The sequence below is a fragment of the Triturus cristatus genome, chromosome 10, assembly GCF_964204655.1.
Source record: "Triturus cristatus chromosome 10, aTriCri1.1, whole genome shotgun sequence".
NCBI lineage: Eukaryota > Metazoa > Chordata > Amphibia > Caudata > Salamandridae > Triturus > Triturus cristatus.
The window spans coordinates 634,181,866-634,205,564 of record NC_140593.1 but is presented as its reverse complement, the minus strand read 5'-3'; the positions used below and the strand labels follow the sequence as shown (position 1 = coordinate 634,205,564).

The 23,699-nt window shown below is 44.1% G+C and overlaps 1 protein-coding gene across 2 annotated transcripts in view; it reads left to right on the top strand.

Moving 5' to 3' along the window:
* Positions 1–23,699, top strand: part of GTF3C1 (general transcription factor IIIC subunit 1) — a 1,956,011-nt gene that overhangs the window by 272,921 nt on the left and 1,659,391 nt on the right. For both annotated transcript variants that reach the window (XM_085632176.1, XM_085632175.1), the window contains exon 6: positions 21,084–21,207. In XM_085632176.1, coding sequence (XP_085488302.1) covers positions 21,084–21,207 — 124 coding nt within the window. The remainder of the gene's footprint in view (positions 1–21,083; positions 21,208–23,699) is intronic.

The window sequence follows — 23,699 nt, the reverse complement described above, 5'->3', positions numbered from 1 at the left end:
ATGCCCTAGGTACATAGTATACCATATACTAGGGACTTATAAGGGTACCCCAGAATCCACTCTGGAGTGTACCTAAAGTACATAGTCAATTTAAAGGGGAAAGCAGATAGACTGGGGTCCCTGGGGCTGTGGGGGGGGGGGCGTGAGCCCCCCGCAAATATTTTAGATACGCCCCAGGTGGTGGCGGTCCCCGGGGCTTGGGGGGGCCTTTGAGCCCCCCCCCCCACACATTTCATTCCAAAGCCCTGGGGTTCGCGCTTTGTGTTTTTTTTTTTTTTTATTTTGGCCGAAATTCGCACTGGGGGCGCGAATCTCGACAATTTTTAAAAAACTAACAAAAAAAAAAATTTGGGGCCGGGGGGTCCTTGTGGGACCCCCTGAGCAGGCCAAGGGGGTCGGGGGGTTTCTACCCTGCCCCCATTTTGCGTTTTGCACATTAATTTTTCTGTTTTCTTGTGCCTCGGTTCTACTGTAATTCAATGCCTGCACCTTAGTTATTCCACATTTCCATCCAGCCAAGTCAATGAGCTGGACCACTAATTTATCTGGGGCTCTTGCCACTAGAAATGGTTCAGAGCTAATGGTCTGAATGATCCTGGGCCAACGGTGAGGCTTAGCTGAGCCACACCACAAGTGTTTCAATTTACAAAAGGCAAAACTATCTGCTTTGTCAAATGCTCTGAAGTGATCTATGTGTTAGGAAAGCTCAGGCTGCTGCATGTGCTGTACATTATTCTGTGTGTGAGGGATACTTTCACTACTGGCAACTGTGCTTTATCTAATTTGCTTGCACATCTGCAAAAACTTGCACCGGTTCTGCTCATGCTGAGCTTTTCAGAGTGATCAGGAAACCTGCATGTCTGATGCCTTTATAACTCGAGTGAACCTTGCACTGCATCTGCTGTGTGCGCCAGTGAATCTTGAATACCTGTGTATGCATATCCCCTCCCCCCCCCTCCCCCCCCCCCCCCCCCCCCAAAAAAAAGGTCAAAGCTGAAGGCTTCTCAGGTCTTACATGTTTCCTCTCCCCCATTGAAAAAACACCCAATCCGATCAATTATCCCAAGGGGACGTGATGTGTAAAAGCTAAGGGAGCTCAGGGTAAACATGAAATAATAACAGCACACATAGAAACTGTGCAATATTGGAGTAAAATAAATAAATAATGAAGGACAATTATGTTTGTGCCATTGTCGCTGCTAGTGTGACAGTGTAAGAAACTAACAGTGGATGCACCTGGGCACATGCGCCAAAATGAAACATCCATCCCTCAGAACTTGGCCCCTTGTGAGGTGACAGGAGCCCCCTAAATATAAGTAGGGTATCATTCCCTAGGCTCTCGTAGGTGAAGACCCAGCAAATGCTGTCACAGCACAGAAGGCCATTATCATTCTTTGTGATAATTAGTCCAACATACAGAATGATAATGGGCCGATAGCAATCTGCGCCAGGTCAGGGAGGGTCTGCTGCAGGCCCTTAAGATCACAGCAGGAGCGCAAGCTGGCCCCTGCAGTGAGTTACAGAACTCTCAGGCTGCATGCAGCTGGACAGCTTGCTCTAATGTCCGAAATTATGGACAAAAGGCATCTGTGAAAGAATTCTTCACGGACAAGAGTCCGTGAAATTTACGGACGGTTGGTCACCCTAATTTCGATGAAGGCAGGTTTTATGTATCCACCCAAAAAAAACTACTCCTGCAAAAATATAACGGCCAGTTTATTTTCATGCAGTTCCAATCAGTCAGTCAGTGAATCTTTATTTCGATGGTTAAAAATCATCATAAAAATACATTTTATAAAATCATGTAATTTACATTTCTGAACTTTATTAGGATAAAAAGCAAACACCAAACAAAGCTGATACAATTCATGCAAAAGAGGTAGAATATTATGTACATCATTGCTTAATCTCTTGTGCTCCTTAACCTTACTGCTACTTTTAAAAAGCTTATTACAGAGCATAAAGTGCGCGTGTCATTTGCTCTTTGAAGAAACAGTAATGCGGATTTAGCATGACGGAATTTTCCCTCTCTTAAAATATCAACCAAGAACGTGCGCCGAGGGGTGCAATAAAATGGACACAATAATACAAAATGAGGGGTGTCCTGCGGAGACCTATTGTCGCAGCCGCAGGCACCCTTCTGCTCAATAGTTACAGTAAAACCAGATGGATAAGATAAAATATTAGGTAACAAATTGAGCCTAAAACGGCACATTAAAAACCTGTCCTGCTGATTATACGTCAGAAATAAATAGGGTTCCATGCCCTCCCCTTCTTGACCAGGCAATAAGCCGCTACTGAGCGCTTTGACAATGCTGGAGCTGCTCTGACAGTTTCCAATTTTTCCAACAGCAGTTTTTTAATTTGTGGTTTCCGGGTCGTAGAAATTGTACACGGATTGCTAAAGAGGGTATGCTGGTCTATGGTCGCTAGTGTTGTTTTAACATATTTCAGCCAGGGGATTTGCAACCCCTTATCCCTTTGCAAACAGTCTGTAACAATTTCCCTACTCAGTTCCGCCTCAGGATTGGCCCAAATTCTGAGCCATGCTATAACCGGCCTAATCTTCACCTGGTCTGTGATGTACGGAATCCCAAGTTCCGAGTGTGCAATTTCCGCTGGGGTAGACTGTGGGATCTTTAGGATTCTACGGAGAAATGTATCTTCCTCTTGCTGTAAGTGTTTAGCATCCCTAAAGCCCCACACCTCATCTCCATACAGTGCCTTTGCAGTACTTATTGAGCTATATAGGCTCATTACTTGTTCTGGGGACCAGCGTCCCAACCTGCGAGCAAAATTTAATATTGCACCATTTGAGGAGACCAGTTTTGTACAGCGTTCCTCAATCAGCGAATTAAACTGGATCTCGCCATCAAATAAAAGACCTAAATAGAGAAAAGTACTTACAGTGTCCATTATGTGGGTCCCTATTTTAAACACACATTTCTTAATGGGCCTTTTGCCTGCAACCATCACAAATGATTTGCTCAGATTCACTGACAGATCTAAATTGTCCATGAACTTTACAAATCCATCGATGAGCGATTGTAGACTCTGTGGTGTTCGTGCAAGCAGGACCGCGTCATCCGCGTACAGGAGTACCGGAATTTGACGCTTCCCTACTTTGGGACAGTCTACAGTCTGGGCGATAAGGCTTGTCTCTAGATCATTGATATACAGTGAGAACAAAAAGGGAGCAAGAATACACCCTTGCATTACTCCGCTTGTGCATGGAAATGGGTCAGTTCGCCCCCCCCTCCGCACTAAAGCGGCCCTAGCAGTGGTGTTCCAATGCAACTCTCTCAGAATATTTATAAGACCCGGGTCTATTCCCAAATTATTCATCATTGCCCACAATTTGTTCCTATTCACATTATCAAAGGCCGCAGCCAGATCCATAAATCCCTTGTAAATGGTGCCATTGCTTGCTTTGGTGTACTTAGCAACTAGTAAGTATAGATTTAAACACTGATCACTAGTCGATTTTCCCGTTCTGAACCCATACTGTGTGTCAGCTATTGTGTGGTGCTCTTCTGTCCAGGTCATAAGACGGTTCAAAACCACCCGCCCAAGTATTTTGGCTGAGACGTCAATTAGCGATATCGGTCTATAGCATTGGGGATTGTCCCTATTCCTTTTCTTGAAGATAGGGACGATTAGTGCAGTAGACCAAGATCACGGGAGTCCTGATTTAATGGCCGCGTTTAACACCCTCGTCAAAATTGGCGCCCACAGGTCGATGTTACTTCGGTATAGATCTGGGGGTGTACCATCGGGCCCTGGAGCTTTGTTTGGTGTCAACCCTTGAATTGCCTTAATGATCTCTGTTAGTGAGAGATCTATTTCCAGACTCCGTGTGCCATCCCAGCCCCCTTCTTGTTTTGTGTCTTTAGAGTGGTTGTAGCAGATATTTTAGATACGCCCCAGGTGGTGGCGGTCCCCGGGGCTTTTGGGGGGCCTTTGAGCCCCCCCCCCCCACACATTTAATTCCAAAGCCCTGGGGTTCGCACTTTGTGTTTTTTTATTTTTTTATTTTGGCCGAAATTCGCGCTGGGGGCGCGAATCACGACAATTTTTAAAAAACTAACAAAAAAAAAAATTTGGGGCCTGGGGGTCCTTGTGGGACCCCCTGAGCAGGCCAAGGGGGTCAGGGGGTTTCTACCCTGCCCCCATTTTGCGTTTTGCACATTAATTTTTCTGTTTTCTTGTGCCTCGGTTCTACTGTAATTCAATGCCTGCACCTTAGTTATTCCACATTTCCATCCAGCCAAGTCAATGAGCTGGACCACTAATTTATCTGGGGCTCTTGCCACTAGAAATGGTTCAGAGCTAATGGTCTGAATGTGCCTGGGCCAACGGTGAGGCTTAGCTCAGCCACACCACAAGTGTTTCAATTTACAAATGGCAAAACTATCTGCTTTGTCAAATGCTCTGAAGTGATCTATGTGTTAGGAAAGCTCAGGCTGCTGCATGTGCTGTACATTATTCTGTGTGCGAGGGAAACTTTCACTACTGGCAACTGTGCTTTATCTAATTTGCTTGCACATCTGCAAAAACTTGCACCGGTTCTGCTCATGCTGAGCTTTTCAGAGTGATCAGGAATCCTGCATGTCTGATGCCTTTATAACTCGAGTGAACCTTGCACTGCATCTGCTGTGTGCGCCAGTGAATCTTGAATACCTGTGTATGCATATCCCCTCCCCCCCCCCCTCTCCCCCCCACCCCCCCCCCCCAAAAAAAAAGGTCAAAGCTGAAGGCTTCTCAGGTCTTACATGTTTCCTCTCCCCCATTGAAAAAACACCCAATCCGATCAATTATCCCAAGGGGACGTGATGTGTAAAAGCTAAGGGAGCTCAGGGTAAACATGAAATAATAACAGCACACATAGAAACTGTGCAATATTGGAGTAAAATAAATAAATAATGAAGGACAATTATGTTTGTGCCATTGTCGCTGCTAGTGTGACAGTGTAAGAAACTAACAGTGGATGCACCTGGGCACATGCGCCAAAATGAAACATCCATCCCTCAGAACTTGGCCCCTTGTGAGGTGACAGGAGCCCCCTAAATATAAGTAGGGTATCATTCCCTAGGCTCTCGTAGGTGAAGACCCAGCAAATGCTGTCACAGCACAGAAGGCCATTATCATTCTTTGTGATAATTAGTCCAACATACAGAATGATAATGGGCCGATAGCAATCTGCGCCAGGTCAGGGAGGGTCTGCTGCAGGCCCCTTAAGATCACAGCAGGAGCGCAAGCTGGCCCCTGCAGTGAGTTACAGAACTCTCAGGCTGCATGCAGCTGGACAGCTCGCTCTAATGTCCGAAATTATGGACAAAAGGCATCTGTGAAAGAATTCTTCACGGACAAGAGTCCGTGAAATTTACGGACGGTTGGTCACCCTAATTTTGATGAATGCAGGTTTTATGTATCCACCCAAAAAAAACTACTCCTGCAAAAATATAACGGCCAGTTTATTTTCATGCAGTTCCAATCAGTCAGTCAGTGAATCTTTATTTCGATGGTTAAAAATCATCATAAAAATACATTTTATAAAATCATGTAATTTACATTTCTGAACTTTATTAGGATAAAAAGCAAACACCAAACAAAGCTGATACAAATCATGCAAAAGAGGTAGAATATTATGTACATCATTGCTTAATCTCTTGTGTTCCTTAACCTTACTGCTACTTTTAAAAAGCTTATTACAGAGCATAAAGTGCGCGTGTCATTTGCTCTTTGAAGAAACAGTAATGCGGATTTAGCATGACGGAATTTTCCCTCTCTTAAAATATCAACCAAGAACGTGCGCCGAGGGGTGCAATAAAATGGACACAATAATACAAAATGAGGGGTGTCCTGCGGAGACCTATTGTCGCAGCCGCAGGCACTCTTCTGCTCAATAGTTACAGTAAAACCAGATGGATAAGATAAAATATTAGGTAACAAATTGAGCCTAAAACGGCACATTAAAAACCTGTCCTGCTGATTATACGTCAGAAATAAATAGGGTTCCATGCCCTCCCCTTCTTGACCAGGCAATAAGCCGCTACTGAGCGCTTTGATAATGCTGGAGCTGCTCTGACAGTTTCCAATTTTTCCAACAGCAGTTTTTTAATTTGTGGTTTCCGGGTCGTAGAAATTGTACACGGATTGCTAAAGAGGGTATGCTGGTCTATGGTCGCTAGTGTTGTTTTAACATATTTCAGCCAGGGGATTTGCAACCCCTTATCCCTTTGCAAACAGTCTGTAACAATTTCCCTACTCAGTTCCGCCTCAGGATTGGCCCAAATTCTGAGCCATGCCATAACTGGCCTAATCTTCACCTGGTCTGTGATGTACGGAATCCCAAGTTCCGAGTGTGCAATTTCCGCTGGGGTAGACTGTGGGATCTTTAGGATTCTACGGAGAAATGTATCTTCCTCTTGCTGTAAGTGTTTAGCATCCCTAAAGCCCCACACCTCATCTCCATACAGTGCCTTTGCAGTACTTATTGAGCTATATAGGCTCATTACTTGTTCTGGGGACCAGCGTCCCAACCTGCGAGCAAAATTTAATATTGCACCATTTGAGGAGACCAGTTTTGTACAGCGTTCCTCAATCAGCGAATTAAACTGGATCTCGCCATCAAATAAAACGCCTAAATAGAGAAAAGTACTTACAGTGTCCATTATGTGGGTCCCTATTTTAAACACACATTTCTTAATGGGCCTTTTGCCTGCAACCATCACAAATGATTTGCTCAGATTCACTGACAGATCTAAATTGTCCATGAACTTTACAAATCCATCGATGAGCGATTGTAGACTCTGTGGTGTTCGTGCAAGCAGGACCGTGTCATCCGCGTACAGGAGTACCGGAATTTGACGCTTCCCTACTTTGGGACAGTCTACAGTCTGGGCGATAAGGCTTGTCTCTAGATCATTGATATACAGTGAGAACAAAAAGGGAGCAAGAATACACCCTTGCATTACTCCGCTTGTGCATGGAAATGGGTCAGTTCGCCCCCCCCTCCGCACTAAAGCGGCCCTAGCAGTGGTGTTCCAATGCAACTCTCTCAGAATATTTATAAGACCCGGGTCTATTCCCAAATTATTCATCATTGCCCACAATTTGTTCCTATTCACATTATCAAAGGCCGCAGCCAGATCCATAAATCCCATGTAAATGGTGCCATTGCTTGCTTTGGTGTACTTAGCAACTAGTCAGTATAGATTTAAACACTGATCACTAGTCGATTTTCCCGTTCTGAACCCATACTGTGTGTCAGCTATTGTGTGGTGCTCTTCTGTCCAGGTCATAAGACGGTTCAAAACCACCCGCCCAAGTATTTTGGCTGAGACGTCAATTAGCGATATCGGTCTATAGCATTGGGGATTGTCCCTATTCCTTTTCTTGAAGATAGGGACGATTAGTGCAGTAGACCAAGATCACGTGAGTCCTGATTTAATGGCCGCGTTTAACACCCTCGTCAAAATTGGCGCCCACAGGTCGATGTTACTTCGGTATAGATCTGGGGGTGTACCATCGGGCCCTGGAGCTTTGTTCGGTGTCAACCCTTGAATTGCCTTAATGATCTCTGTTAGTGAGAGATCTATTTCCAGACTCCGTGTGCCATCCCAGCCCCCTTCTTGTTTTGTGTCTTTAGAGTGGTTGTAGAGACCCTCAAAATGAGTCACCCATTGTTGAGGGAGGATATTTGTGCTAATGACCGGGGCACTACTATCCTGGAAACAGGGCCTGTTAATGATCCTCCAGAATTCTGTGAAGTCCCTGTTTTCTCCTGCCTCTCTTAAATCAGCCCAGACTTCTACTTGTAGGGTAGCCTTTCTTTCTTTTATCTTAATTTTATAAATTTGTCTACACTTGGCCACTTCAACCTTGTCTCTAGGGTTAGCTTTGAGGCTTGATTTTAGATTTCTTAATGCTCGAGAGCAATTAGTATCGAACCATCTTGGCTGTGTGCCTATCTTTCTAGGACCTTTTACTTCTAATAATTTATCGGCCAGTGTTGTCAGTTCCCCGAAGGACGCGACTAGATCAGCTCCCCCTATCTTAGGGTCTAGGCAGTCTTCGACATACTTTTTGCCTTTTACAAGTAGTGTTGTGTAAAATTCCTGGGCATTAATTTTCGCCCACCTTAAACGCCTCCCCTGGTCTGTTGGCCTTAGACTGATATCCACTTGTTTATTCATTTCCAAGTGGCCATTGTAAAGTAATTCTAAAACTAAGGGATTATGGTCACTAAAGGTACTCCATTTAGTACTGGCCTCTATAATCCAATGTTTTGCAAAGGGGGATATCAACATGAAATCTATAATGGAGGAGCATCCTCTTCCTTTAAAAGTTGGCACAAGGGTGCCCTCTGGACCCGGGACTATCAAATCAATAGTGTGTGCTAGCGTGTGGGTGCCAATTAATTTAGTTAGAGTTGTTCCCTCAGTGCTATGCTCAAAGTGTGGCCCCTTCGTGACCGGGCAAACGGCCCAGTCTACAGTTAACTGGTAGCAGGTTTGGGCAGAGGTGGCAATTTAAGTCTCCCATCAGTAACACAATTGGTTCTCCCTCCCCCCCTTCCTTTGATCAGCTTCTTGGGCGAGTCTAGCGTCTAGTTCCTGCAGGACAGCGTTCCTACCATTTATAGGACCTGAATTGTAGATATTGAATAGCTGTACCCTCAACCCTTGCCCTTGGAATGTTGCTGCTTGAAGGGTGTGTGATGTCCAAGATGGTAATGTCCATCTTCCCTTAAGATTAATATCCACGTACAATGCTAGCCCTCCCCTCGCCCTTCCTGCTCTACTTTCCTGGGCTGGGACAAAGAAACACTTATAGCCCTCTAAGTGATAGAGATCGAACTTAACCGCCCAGGTCTCCTGTAGAGCTAATATATGAAAACCACGTAGATGGTTTCTCCAATCTACATTTTCAAATTTTCCGGCTAGGCCTGCTATATTCCAGGACATTATGTTCACCCTTCCCCCTAACACCCTCACAACATTTGAACCCTGGCCGTTTGGTCTGACTACATCCCTCCTTGCTGGCGTGAGCTCCTGATTCTCCCCGTCCTGCTTTAAAGGGGTTACTGCCAGCCCCTTCGGCTGGTGACTTCCCCGGGATACTAGTTCACTGATATTGGTGGACATCCTTCTTTCCATCCCCTCCTGATGCATCTCTAGTTGGGGTAGTCAATCGTTCTCGTCCAGGGACTGTAGGGGGCTGAATCTATTTGTCCACTGTGGGCCACCCTGATTTAATATTGGCAGGCCACTGTGTTCATATTTCCTTGCCCGGTACCCATCTGCTCCTCTGCCCTTATTCCCTGTGTATGAATTAAGGGATAAGTGACACAATTTCTGGGATAGAAGTACCCTAGGGGCATGGATCGTATAGTGCTGGTCGCATTCCTATTATGATTGCCCAGTATGTACTCCACTAGGTTCGGGTTCCTAAAGTTCCCTTCAATATCTTTCCTTCTGCTGCCAATCCAATTTGCTCTCCTAACATGTAGGATTTCTCCAGGTTCCTCCCCTTGTAATGGCCTTCAACCAGTTAATAATCTTGTTTTTAAGTTCCATGTATGACTCTTTCTGACCCATCCTTAGTTCAGGTACCCCGGCAAACACAACAACATCGGGACTTGCTTCAGGAGGTAAATTTACCCATGGAAGTGGGAAGTGGATTCTATCCATTCACTCCCGTCCTGCCTGGTAATTATCTTTCAGGCTATGAGTTGCGAGGTTCCCTGTCTGTGTCTGAGTTGGATTGGGCTGCATCTGGGGTTTATGGGTGTCATAATTCCCACCTTTTTGAATACTTCTTTCCTCAAGGTGAGCTGAGGCTTTGGGCAATGCATGGACTTGTACAATAGTGCATTTCTCATTACTTACACAGTTATTGTTAGCTGGAATTTGCCGTGTTAAGGTGGTCACTGCTGGTGTGGCATTTCCAATGAGATTGGAATTTGTGGTCTCCTTCGTCTTGCCCTGTTTTTGCAGTTCATTGGCAATTTTGTCCAACTTACTAACTAGTGGTTTTATTTGGCTAACAATGAAAGCCTCAAGATGTTTTTGGAGGTCGGCAATTACAGGGTTCAGCCACCCCGGAGGAATTAAGGGACATGGAGCTTCTATTTCCACGACCTCATCATCTGTTGTATGTGCCTTACCACCCCCACTGGTTGGTTTCAGTTTTCTGATATGTATATTCTTGGTGCCCCGTTTTTTACTTCTATTTCTAGGTTGGCCACAGGGGACAGCTTCAGGTGAGACGTCCAGACTGCCATTATGTGAGGTTTCACAAGAGTTTAAATCTGTGGTTTGTATAGGTGTGGTTTGTATAGGTGTGAGGGGAATATTTGTAGGTGTCATCGATAAGCGCCTCTGTGTGCGCTCAATCTCCCCGTTAACAACCCCAATGACCTTCTTTAGCATTAAATCTATTGCAGTTGGTGGCGCTGTGTGTCCTACTGGAGTGTTGGGGTCAAGCCCCATTTTTGTAGGAATGAGTGGTGTGCGTGGTTTCCCCTTGGTAGAGCGCGTTTTGGGTTTGGTAGCCATAGTACAATAATCTACGCTATTCCCTGCCTCCCAATAAGCTCACAGCGGGGTGATTGGGTGATGCTGGACAACCCTACTTTTATTGACAGTTTAATTCGTTTTAAGCCCCTTACAAGAGGAGTCCGTAGTCCACTGTACACAGATATTGTGCAATGTTCAAAGTCCTAGGCTGAAGAGTTGTGGCTTAGTGATAGGAACAAAGTTATACAAAAGTACCTGATTGAAAATCCAAGGGGGGTGGCCCAGCCCAGCCTCCTATGGCCACAGAGGGCCCGCCCTTTGCCCGGGCTTAGCCCGCGCGCGGTCCCGCGACGCGGGGGCTCTCTCCAAACTTAAGCGCCTCCGGGCGCGGTGTGGGCGGTGGCAGCTTTCCCTGCAAAGGCTCCTGGTAGCTGCAGTCCCCCCTTCGGCCGCGCTGCACTGATGGAAGGTGCTGCAGCGGCAGGAGGACCAACAAAATCACCAGCGGGACACGGGAGTAAAATGCAGATTGCCAGCTAATGCCCCCAACAGCTGAACACAGAGCCCCGCTCCACCGGGGCTCTCTCCAAACTTAAGCGCCTCCGGGCGCGGTGTGGGCGGTGGCAGCTTTCCCTGCAAAGGCTCCTGGTAGCTGCAGTCCCCCCTTCGGCCGCGCTGCACTGATGGAAGGTGCTGCAGCGGCAGGAGGACCAACGAAATCACCAGCGGGACACAGGAGTAAAATGCAGATTGCCAGCTAATGCCCCCAACAGCTGAACACAGAGCCCTAATTTCGATGAAGGCAGGTTTTATGTATCCACCCAAAAAAAACTACTCCTGCAAAAATATAACGTCCAGTTTATTTTCATGCAGTTCCAATCAATGTGGCAGTATCCTGGGGAGTTGCGTTAGCTTTGTAGAGCAGTGCCAGTTTTTATGCGCCTTTGCTGTGTAAAGTGTATTCATTTAACCCAACATTTCTCCGACTTCGTGCATTATTTTAGACTGCGAAGTTCAGAAACAAAGACATGAATTAGACCCGACAGCTCAGAAACAGAGCAGCAAACCTACCTCGCTGTGTCTGTTCTGTGCTTGCTAAAATCATGTACTAATAGAAATATCGGTTTTAACCCCTTCTGTGCCACGCCCTTTCCCCCTCCTGTGCCGGGCGTTTAATTAGTGGGTGGGGGTTCATGACGAGATAGTCTCGTCATGGGCACAGCGCGACCGTGCTCCATGACCAGACTATCTCGTCATGGGCACAGAAGAGGTTAACGGTTAAATTAATGCCTTTTAGACCATGCAGGCACATAAAAACAGGCGTTCGGGTCTGCACTTAGCGCAGCTGCTCGTGATATGGTTGCTGGTGGTTTATGTGCTGGTGTAATGTGGTGGTAAGAAGTGGCTTGGAAGACTGGGAGGCTCAGGGCCCATTCCAAATGATGACAAATGCTCAGCAAAGCCAGTTTTGAACAAATGAAACTTAGCGCGGTAACCCTGAAGCAGGCGCTACTCAGCATGCAAGTTAAAGCGGCGTAGCTCTGTATAAGTAAAGCGTCCTGCATTGTCCTGTGGGGGCGCACTGCAAAAAGAACAAGCATTAAAAATGCAATAGGTCTCGCATTTAAAAGAGTTTGAGCTCATTGCAAATGGCAATGCCTTTTATTTTTGTTTTTAAAAGATAAATAAAATGCATTGTCATTCACAATGCCAATAGCTTAAACTTGCGTAAATGCGAGACCTATAAGCTGCAGTCAAATACCAATGGCCCCGGGAGTGAAACTTGGCAGAAACAGGTGGGAATGTGAAAAATAATTCTACTTGCGAATATAAAATTACATTTAAACAAAACATGCAGTCACGGAAATCCACCCTCTTATTTTTTCGTTTTTCATTCAAAAGTAATAAAAAAAGATCGCAATGTGTACCGCTCTTAGTACTGCATTAATATGTTATACATTTGTTCCAGAAAAAGAAAAGTCAATGCAATATATATATGAGCCGTGCGCAATTGTCACACCTACAACTCTTAAGAAAAGATGGATCGCCATTGCAATACATAAAATGAAAATTGTTTTTACGACGAAAGAACCAAGTAAAATTAAATGTTAGTAACTTAGCTCTCTTTGTTCGTGTAGGGGAAGCTGAAAAGGTGACCACGTTGGTTACATAACCGTACCTTAAACCGAATACCATAACTTGAATACCATGCCTGGTCGATTCTGCTGGTGTCTGCTCTCTTTTCAGCCAAACTGTGCCACTTTTTTGTAGAATGTGTAGATTTACATAGGGTTCCAAGCTGTATTCGCTCAATAGATGCCATAAAAAGTTAGTATCATATTTTAAGAAACCTTAGGTGACATGAAATCAAGCTGGAAGATCAAATATCCCTTTGTCGGCAGAATTAAAACAATGACAAAGATACTTTATTTTATAATGACTAGAAACGCGTTTGCTTTTTTGTAGGAATTGGCTTCAGTTATAGTACACTTCGTCCACTGTATACTAACAAGCATTGGCAAAGCCAATAGGTCTCGCTTTTGGGACCTTATAAGTATTTAGTTATGCAGCACAATATCCTATAACTGTTGCATGGCCAAACACTTATAAGGTCCCAAAGGCGAGACCTATTGGCTATGCCAATGCTTGTTATAGGTGCGCTTGAAATGCACTACTAACAAGCTGTAGCCCGGTGACTGACGAGGAGGGAGGGGGAGAAGGGAGGGGGTAGTGAGAGCACACAGCAGGGGGTGGTGGCAGAGAGCGCCTCGAGTACAGCAAGCCTGTGTTTACAATCCCTAGAGGGGGTGGGGTCATGGCCTTCACAGACGCCTGCCAAAAGCTTTTTAAATGTTAGCTCGTCACTAACTAAAACGCCAGTGCCTCATGAAATCAATATCCCGTGACCTTTGTCTAAATAAAACTCACCGTGAAAACGAAGAGGACGTGCCCCCGCTACTGCTTAAAACCCAGGTGTACGCGCGGTATATTTAAATTAACAAAGTGCTTCCGACTGCTCGCGTCTCTACATGCAAGTACAAAAAATAGAGGTAGGACAACAGACAAGGTGTAGAAAAAAGAATACAGAAAATGCGGCCATCTTAACAAAGAGCGAGACCTATTGGCTATGCCAATGCTTGTTTCATGTGCAGCTGCCACATAAGAAGCACAAGTACGGCCAATTACATTCTTGAAGAACATTTATCTCTAATTCGCGAACATACTGGATCCAGATTTTCTTCATTTTAGACAAATGCTTTAACAAGCCTTCTCAGGTCTGTGATGATTTCAATATAACACGTTCTCAATAACAGTTCCTTTATATGGAAACACTGAGACACAGTGCATGTTGTAGCATGATGAAAAGAGAACATTACAGGAATGGTACACCAAAATTACCCCTTTGCAGAAAGTCCCCCAGCGGGAAAAGTGAAAAGCACGCATAGTAAATTAGTGTAATCGAAGCAAAGTGGTGAGCCTGGTCGTTGTGACCGGGCGCTGCTTTTCCTGTGTAATGTGTGACGCACATAAAAGGTATATTCTGAGAAGAGCAGCAACTCTGATGAGAACTGGCCTGCAGGAGTGATGGTTATGACTCCTTTCACCACCGGCGCCTAGAGACCAATCTGTTTGTAGAGCGCATTAAAAATAAATAAATAAATAAAGATGAATTAACAACTGTTAGGGACCAGCAGGGACAGCGTTGAAACTGAGAAAAAGAACAGAAGCAGGGTGGCAGAGGATAGCGGAGATCCGCAGGGGAGGTGGAGAGAAGAGAATGAGGGTGGTAAGGGTAGAGACATGCATGAAGAGCAGCAACACTGGGGAGAAAGAACAGACCGGCGGTGACAGATGAAAGCGGAGAGACTGCCGGGGAGCGAGGCAACACTGAGGGGAGAAAGATCATACGTGGGCTGATTCGAGGGAAACATGGAAAGACTCAAGGGCAAAACAGACACTGCGGTAAAAGGGCAGGCTAAGAATCAGAAACGGCAGACTCTGGGGAAAGCAGTCAAACAAGGGAGGCTGGAAAACAAGCAGACTCAGGGGAAAGTGGAATGACTAACAGTGAAAACAAGCAACTTTGGGGACAGCAAACATACAGGAAAATTGGAAGCATGAGGTGCAAGTAGTGAGACAAGGGGAAAACTAGAGGAAGAAGCACGCGCGCCTCGCGCTCAAAGTTTAAAAAACATACAAGCGCGCACGCGGCAAAGCTTATTAGAAAGAACAAGCAGGAAGGGGGTGGCAAATGGTGCGTGCGGCTGCTTTGATGTCCTCAGTGGCCGCGCGGCTCACTGAGGACATCAAAGCGGTCGCGAACGTGATCAGGCAGGGCTTTTCAGGCTGCCAAATGGTGCGCGCGCCCGGCGCACATGCACTGTATTTGGAGGCCTGAAAAGCACTAGTTTGCACTTCCAGGTCCCCCTTTTACACAAGCTCTCGCGAGAGCAGCGTTAAAACGCTGGCTCAGGCGAGACCTAAAAATGGTCTTGTTTTACAGACACTCGAGCACTACAAGTGGCATATGAAGCAGGCTATGGCTGGCTGTGAGGTGAAGAGGCAGGGAGGGTGCTTCACTGCAGGCTTTGTGTGCGTACTGCGCCCCTCCTTCCTCCCCCTGGGTGTCTTTGGCCCGAAGTGAAGATGCGGGAAGGGAAGAGAGCAGCGCTGCCTGGGGCTGTTATATAACTACAGAAGACAGGCGCTTCAAACCGACTCCAGCCCTCGCCCCTCCCTGCGGCCTGTCACCAAGCAAGGGCTAACGTGGCCTGCCAGAGGGAACCCGATGTCACCAGCTCCGGGGAGGCAGTGGCTTTCTCCGCCCACTGCCTCGCCCCCTACACAAGGGGTGTGTCAGCCAAGGGGAAGCAACTGCAGTCCCAGGTATGACAGAGGCGGGCATGGATCTGGAAAGGAGTGCAATCTACTATGAAAGCAACAAGCCTGCCAGATAGGAATTGCAGTACTTACAGTTTGTTTTTAAAAACAGTATACAAAGTCACAATACCTTTAATTGAACTGAAAGGTCGAGCGCGACCCCAACAATTTGACATACAAATGAGCACTGTTTATTAGTGTATCGTCCAAGTAATATGTAAACATCGACGCATCCTTTACTAACGCATTACTATTAGTTTACTTTGGGCTAATCTGTCACACAGTTTAATTAAAACTGCAGTGTAACCTTACCATTTCAAGATGGCCTAAATGTTAACTATCACAGGCGTTCATGAATGCGAATCGACTCTCTTGTCTAGTACCAGTTGGCTTTTTTTCACGCCCTCCTCGTTACCCATCTCCTCCTTCCACTGGGGAGATGATGAGTCAACAGGGAGCTAGCTGAATTCCCTCTAGCCATCTCCCTATCCTCTATTAGAAACCCCAGCCCACTCTCATGAACAAGCGCACGCCATGACGTGACGTATTTGCTCGGCTTTTTCTGCCGAGCCACTTGGACGGCCTCGCCTGCCAAAAGGTTTCTTGTCTTTATGGGGCCATGTGTTTGGTCCCGTAAAGATAAGAAACCTTTTGCGACCAACGCAAAGCAGGCGAGGCCGTCCAAATGGAACGGCTCGAAAAGCCAAGCGAAAACGTCACCATAACGTACTTTACATGCTAATTTCCCATATAACCTTGCTAGAAAACACGTGATTGGCCTGGGCTCCCCATCAAGAGTAAATTTGGCCAAATAATAGTACGGTCAACTAAATTAGAAGCGTTGCTCAAATCTACAAAGCAGAGGTACAGTCTACCACCTTTAACACATGTATATTTACCCATTAATAGGTCCAGATTATCGCATTGCTCCAGTGTCCCCACACCTTTCCTAAAACCAAAACCAAACTGTACAGGAGAACGTATTGAGCATTTGCATGCCCATTCTTCCTATCTCTTAAGTAAAAGCTTGCTCATTACTTTCGCAGAGGAATCTAAAAGTGATATTGATTCTGATTTGTTGTCCTTCTTGAAAATCGGGACTATAGATGCCATTCCCCATGAAGGCAGAATCACTTTAATCGCAGCCATACTAAAAAATTCTGGTTATAATTGTGCCCCACAAGTCAACAGTGTCAAGCATCCACTGGGACCCCATCTGGACTTGGGGCTTTGCCCCCATTACTTTCCTTCAAAGCCAGTGAGACCTCCTCCAATGTAATATCCAGAGGTAGAGGAGACCAAATCAACATTTTCTTCCACATAATAGCCTCCATTTGTGCAGTTGGAGGACTGAAAACTTCCATTAATTGGGCAACCCAGGCATCGCATGTAACATGTGATAACAATTCAGGGAAGGAATCATCCTTTAAAAAGGGAGAGTTAGGAGTGTCCCACAATAGTTTGTCTGCTGTAGCTGCAGCCTGTGACAATTTAAACCAGGTTTCTTCCTGAAATTATTTTTTCCTGGCAAGAAGCACTTCTTTAAAATTGTATGTAAGATTTAATTAACAAGTTGCCTCTGGGTTGACTATGGAGGGCCAATTTCAGATCTTTCTTTGGAGGCTGTGGTACATGCGTGGTTAAACCAGCCTCTACGTTGGGCACGACCTGTTTTAATTGGGTGGATCAGGAGATCATTAATAATGTTAGTGATAGCAGTAAAACTAGAGAGTAACTGATTGGGAATAACTTCATCTTTCAAGCAGTAGGTAATACCACTGTGGCCCTTTAAACAGATACCATGCATAACTTGAATTGGGTCAACTCCAACCTACTTAAGGCGCGCCCTGTAGGTCTCATAGGGGCAATGTCAGTAATATGACTTGGTATGGCATCACTAGCTTTGCCCCAGAAGAAAGCCATCAATACAGTACAATTATGGTCACTCAAGTCCGACCCTGGGTATAGTACACCACTCACTTGCATTGGCTGAAATTAAAATATGGTCAATAATGGATGTGGCATTTCTCCCTGTTAAGGTTGGTATTGGCTCTCCATCAGTGTTGCAAGCACATTTTAGCAAATGTAAATCTAGCTTGGTGACCAGGGAATTCAAGAGGCCCCCGTAATCATTATGAGGGAATTGTGGATAGCCAGTCCCAGCCTCATCAGTGACCAGACACACCCATGAAGCAGAAAATGGGCATGGTTGAATGTTAAAATCTCCTGCCCAAATAATATAAAACTATTTGTAATAGACAGGAGTCAAATCTCTAATCCCCCATCAAGGGCGGAGACCACCTTCCCTCGTGTATTATCGAAGACGTTGTAATAATAAACCAAATCCCTGCCTACCCTAAATGTTAGCCATAGAATTAATAAGAGGGCCTATAGTTATTTTTTTCTTAACGTTTACTTGGAGCCTATTCAATATAAAAACCATAAGCCCCCCTTTGGCCCTGCTAGTTGGGGATGGCTCAGCCTCCTACCAATGTGTTAAAAAGCCTTCAAAGTAAATGGGTGCTATACACCAGGTTTCCTGTATACATATTATATCCAGATCACTTTTAAAATCTGACCACCCTAATGTACCCTGTTTTTTTTTTCGCTAAACCACCTATAATCCAGGTCACAATTTTGTAACCACCCTCCTGCCCTGAACCAGTGCTACTAGAAGGTATTACATTAGTTGAAATAGCTCTTTTGGGTATATGGTCCACAAAATTATTCATAAGTGGCGATTGGGCAATGGTTAGGATATCAGTAGTGCTATGAGTGCCGTTGGTGGCACAGTTTGTCCTCTTTACTACCTTCTCAGGTTGGGAGCTCTTTCATCATATGTTGCCCTGTCTCTTGTCAATCAATGTCCTGAAGGTTGCTTTTTTAAAAAAAAACGTTTTATTAAAGATAGAACTTGTAATAAAGACGTCTACAGCATAGCACATTCATGTGATAATAGTTTCCATCATATTCTATTAAAAACGTAAGTATATCGTACATTTGCCATATATTGTAATGTTTGTAGTAAATAATCAAGTTTCCTATTACTCATCATCTTCTGAGACCGGGTATACTGTCGGAGGTCGCTCAGTGTTTGGTACTGGGGCTGATATTGGGGATATTATGGTACATGGTTCTTAAGTGTTAGTCTTGTCTTACTCATCTAGGGCTTAGGGAACCAGAGGTACCTATAAGAAACCCAAGGGCTGCAATGATATATTCTGTTATATAGGATTTGCGTACACAATTAGTTCTGTACATTATTGTAATACACCCCTTTTCATTAGTAATAATTTAAAAAAGCAACCCTGTTAAAATATTTTTATTACTATTAACATTTTAGTAAAAATAAAGTTGAAAAACAGGGTGATGGTGGTACGTATAAGAAAAATAGGGACACAAGCCCTACCAGAACAATGGCTTTCCTAAAATTAGTGAACATTACGCTAAGGCTTAAGTGAGGCATACTGCTATTAAGAAATGTACATGCTCTGTTATGTTCACAGCTCTAAGGCAAGAAAATGTTTGTCCGATTAAAATTAAAATGTGTGCACAATAAAGGTCTTTAGCAGGTTAAAAGGAGCATTTCTTATAAAATACTGTCACTGCCACACAAAATACTACTGAAACGTCACAAAATGTTATATTAGGAAGCTGCAAAGGGTCAAAGATTTTTTAGAGTTGGTGAAGTACGTAAAAAAAAAATGCATCTGGAAGGGCAGACTGTGAACTCTTAGCTGTTTTAAGTACAACAGCAGGTACACATTTTAATATGTAAATGCAGCAAAAACCATAGCTGTTCTGCCGGCAATACAAAAAAAGCTATGATGTTGTAGGACTACCGTTGGTTACATCTGTAGAAATCTTGCACAAAAAAAACCAAACACATTGCCACATTCTCATTTCCCCAACAGATTTACAAGTAAACTAAATTAGCGAACAAAACATGCACAGAATTCCATTATAATTAGGAAATGCGCTCTGTAATTTCCATAGGTACCATGCCAGCAACAAAAAAAAAAAAAAATATTGCACAGTTACAAAAATGCGCCTGTAGCAGCAGATACAAACCGGGAAGAAAAACAACATTCTCAGCAAAATGCGATCTGTGAAGTCTTTAGCTGCAAATAAATACCATAAAAAACAATGATCAATTATGCTATGTAAAATTTAGATGGTTAAATCCTTAGTAAAAATAAAAAAAAGTAAATTATGCTTGTGAAATATGTTCCGTGTGAAAAGAATCGTTCATAGTTACAAAAAAAAAAATGTTAAAAAAAAAAAGTGGTAGGTGAAGTTCGTAGCTGCAGAAACAAGCCGGGGAAGAAAATCATTATACTGAGCAAAATGTGGTCGGTGAAGTCCTTGGCTGCAGATAAATACCAGGAATAACAACTTTCCATTATGCTGTATAAAATGCAACCGGTGAAGTCCTTAGTAAAAAATTACATTATGCTCAGAAAATGTGTAAGCTGAACTCCATAGTTGTCATGCTGGCAACACCTTCCAAAAAAAAGTCTTTAACAAAATAGGGCTGAGTAATTAAAAATAAAACATACTGAGTAAGAGCACATGTAAGAGGGCCAGTCCTTATGGAAGGTTAGAACATGAGAAAAGGAGGGACTACTAAACACATTCTCCATACAAAAAAGGACATCCCCAAAAGACAGTCAAAGGTGCCAATTACAAACATGGATGGATATATGGGCGGAGCTTAAAGCCCATAACTGAAAACAACATGTCTCAGAGACAGCACAAGCGCTGCCTAGGCGAGACCTAATAAGCAGGACATGAGATCATCTCTGTTGGGCACTCGGGCTGGGGACACAACTGTACATCTTGCTGGGGACATTCCTGTCCCAAAAAGTATTTTTTTTTATACAGCAGCTCACCTTTACCTTTGGATAATGGAGCCTATATCCACCTTTTGCATTCAAGAACTCTGGCCTTGGCCTTTTTGGAAACTGTTTAGGGAAAATCAGAGCATCTACTACTTTGAGGCTTGAGCTAGCCTTTCTCGCACGTGAGCAGTAGGTCATGTTCTGGTGAACTTAACCACTGCAGAGATATCATCCATAGTCTTATTTTATCTGTATTAAAAGAAGTTGAGCCCTGACACATACGAAAAATCAAACTACCCCATACTAAATGGCTGGTCACAATGTTCAAGGCTAGTTCCTGATTACTGAGCACCTGGTCCCATCCCCTTGATCCTTACTATTGACCATAATCTACTTTTTTCATCATTCAAATGTCCACACCCGCATCGTTGTCAAGAAATGCCTTTGGTTGCTGGGGTGGTGGTTTGTGCAGTCTGCTGGACTTAGCAGCCCAAGTCTGCCCTCTACGAGTGGACCTTTTGTCTCACTTGTTGATTTGTATTTATTTGCAGCATTTATCCCACTTGTGTAGGGCGCATTGCTTGGTTGGGAGAATGGTTTATTTGTTGTGATCCTGCATGAGAAGCATTTTGATGTTGTGCCTGACTGACCAGGGAAATCATCTTGTTTTGGGACGCAGGGCCTACGCTTGTGGTAGGGATGGTAGTGTGAGAGACGCTCACAATATAATTCTAATTATCTAGTGGTTCTAGTTAAATTTGCTGTTCCAGTGCTGTCAGGAATTCACCTGAATGTTCCTGCAGTAAAGTTAAAAACCCTTTGTCATATTTTTCTACAGGGCCTTAATGAGAGAACATTTAAACGTCTCTATCAGTACATGATCGCTGCTGGGTTTGGAAAAGTTCTGTCTGTGCCCTTGGAGCAAGTGAACCCTAATGGTGGGCCCTGCAAAACTAAAAAAGGTATGTTTTTTGGGTGTAGTAGACCAGTGTATTTTCTCCAAATTGCCAATGAGCAAAATATTGTTAAACAAAGTGTGCTTTCTACCTTACATAATTTCTAGGTCTCGCCTACTGACAACTTTAGTACTCCACATGCTCCACAACAAACGTAAACAAATAGCATTCAGCAAATACATACACACAGATAGAGGAAGGGGCTTTTCGACATGCCCTCGCAGCCATTGACTAAATTGATTCGCTTGGCTTTAGGCAATTACTGGCAGGGTTGTCCATTAGTATTCAGTCCATAGTATTTCATGGATATGGACTATTTAAAGCATTCCATAAACATTATCATTAATGTCTTTGTTACGTTATTTTTTCTTTTGGGAGCGCCCCTTCCTTCGCTACGCTCCTCCAATGGCCCTTCCGCATTTCCTAATGCTCCAGCGTCCATGCTCCTCCTGGTGGTGTTTTTTTTTTTTTTTAATAAATGGATTTCATTTTTCTTCAAGGGCTCAGCAGCTGTGAAGTGGTGACAGCTGCTTGCTTAACTTTTAAGTGGTTTTCACATTTTGTTTTTCCTTTTAACTTAGTTCTGTAATGGCAATATTGGTAAACACAAAAAATCCACAGTGGCTGCTGTGTACATTCCTGCATATGTTACGAACCATATATGCGTCTGCATATACCATATGCACAGGCATGCATCTTGATGCTGCAATAGCTATTATGGCTTTATATATTGTTTTAATGTTGAATCATAGCAGTTGCAAGTAAATGATGGACGGAGTGCTGAAACTTTTCAGACACTCCCCAGTCACAGATACGGATTAAATCCATCATCGTTCTTTAGCTTACTATGTCACTCCAGTTCATACCCAGCCTTATGAATATCAGTCTTGACCCTGTTGCTCATGAGAATAGTCGAGCCCGAACTGCCAAGCCAGGCCTTCCCTGCACCGGAAACAAGCATCCTGGGACCAGTTTCGGGGTAACACCCCTCTTCAGCCAGGCTAGCTTGAATCCAGTGGCAAAGTGAGCAAGGGACCCACGTCTGGGCATACATACCCTGCCAACTTAGGGTGAACAAAGCAAAAAAATATAGGAGATGATGCCTCATCAGCCAGGCTAGCTTGTAGCAGTCAGCCATGTTAAAATGGGAAACATTTTTTGTTTTAAAAACACGTGTGCTAATGCAACTATGCAGTGGTCATGCACAGGCCTTGTAAAAGGCGAGACCTTTTGGCTTTGCTAATGCTTGTTCAGATTGCTGGTTTCAAGTGGCGTTACACATATACCCCAAAAATGACAACCCAGGACCTGTCCTTAAAATAACATAATTGAGAATATGTCTGGCCCATATTACTTGCTAATGGTTGGAACTCTGTGCTTTGGTACACTGATAAATCGGTCACTCAGAAAGGGCTTTACATGCCTAGAATTCTACAGACGCTTAAGGGATGGCCCTGCTTGAGCTAATTAAAGCAGACAGTCTGTCCAATGTAAGATGAGCAATCTTCACGTGTACATGTTACAAGTGGTATTATCTGATGTTTTGGCAGTATCTAGCAAGGATGTACGAGTGTTACTACCACACTTTGATTTCTTTGTAAAGGCACGCTTTATGATTGTCTTATATTTTTAATAGACCAATGCTTAAAAAGATCTGTAAGTGCATGAAAGGTGAAACATAAATATTGTAAAGACTGCACGTATATGCTATTAACAATATGAATATATTGAACTCCTATACCAAAAGCAATGACTTTCAGGAATGTAGAACTCAAAATGTGCTTTTATGTGTGGCCTGCACAGTTGTTGCCAGACGTAATGTGATAAACCTAAAAGAGTTTCAGGAGCACTACAGAGAGGAGTTTTGGTTCCATCCACCTTTTGGTAGCAAGGAGTACATGTTTTGATTGGTTAGAAGTTGCATTTCCACAAGAAAAAAGAGCTTCTCCTCCACACAGCTGCGTTTATTTGATTTTTCCAGCAGCCTGAGCCAACAACAGAACGGATGCCTGAACTTGAACTTTCTGTGCACATACGTGGTTGGCATAGTAATATTTTTTAAAGTGTCTGAGACAGCTAGATCATTTATGGTGTTTGTTTTTCTCTGGCGGAAGCATAGATGGGAGTAGGATAGTCACAAGGAAGGTTTCACAGTCCCAGGATCCTCTCCTACCATCATTAAGAGTGCCGTTTTGTGCTGGAGCACAGTGTGGAATGCCCAGGACTACAATAATTAATATGAATTTTTATGAGGCTTGACAGTGCAGTTGTCACCTAACCTTATGTGATCAACAAAAAATGAGCTTTAAGAGTACCACTGATAGAGGGGCTTAGGCCCCACTCACATTATGGTTCCCCTGAGTACTGGATTTATTTGAATAGGCTGCATTTCCATGCTTCACCTAAAGACTGCTTGCAAAAGGTTATCCTTGATAAAGCAGGCCTGAGCTGGTTGCGGTAGCAAGCTGATGACCATGGCTGAAGGCCTGCTCTATTTG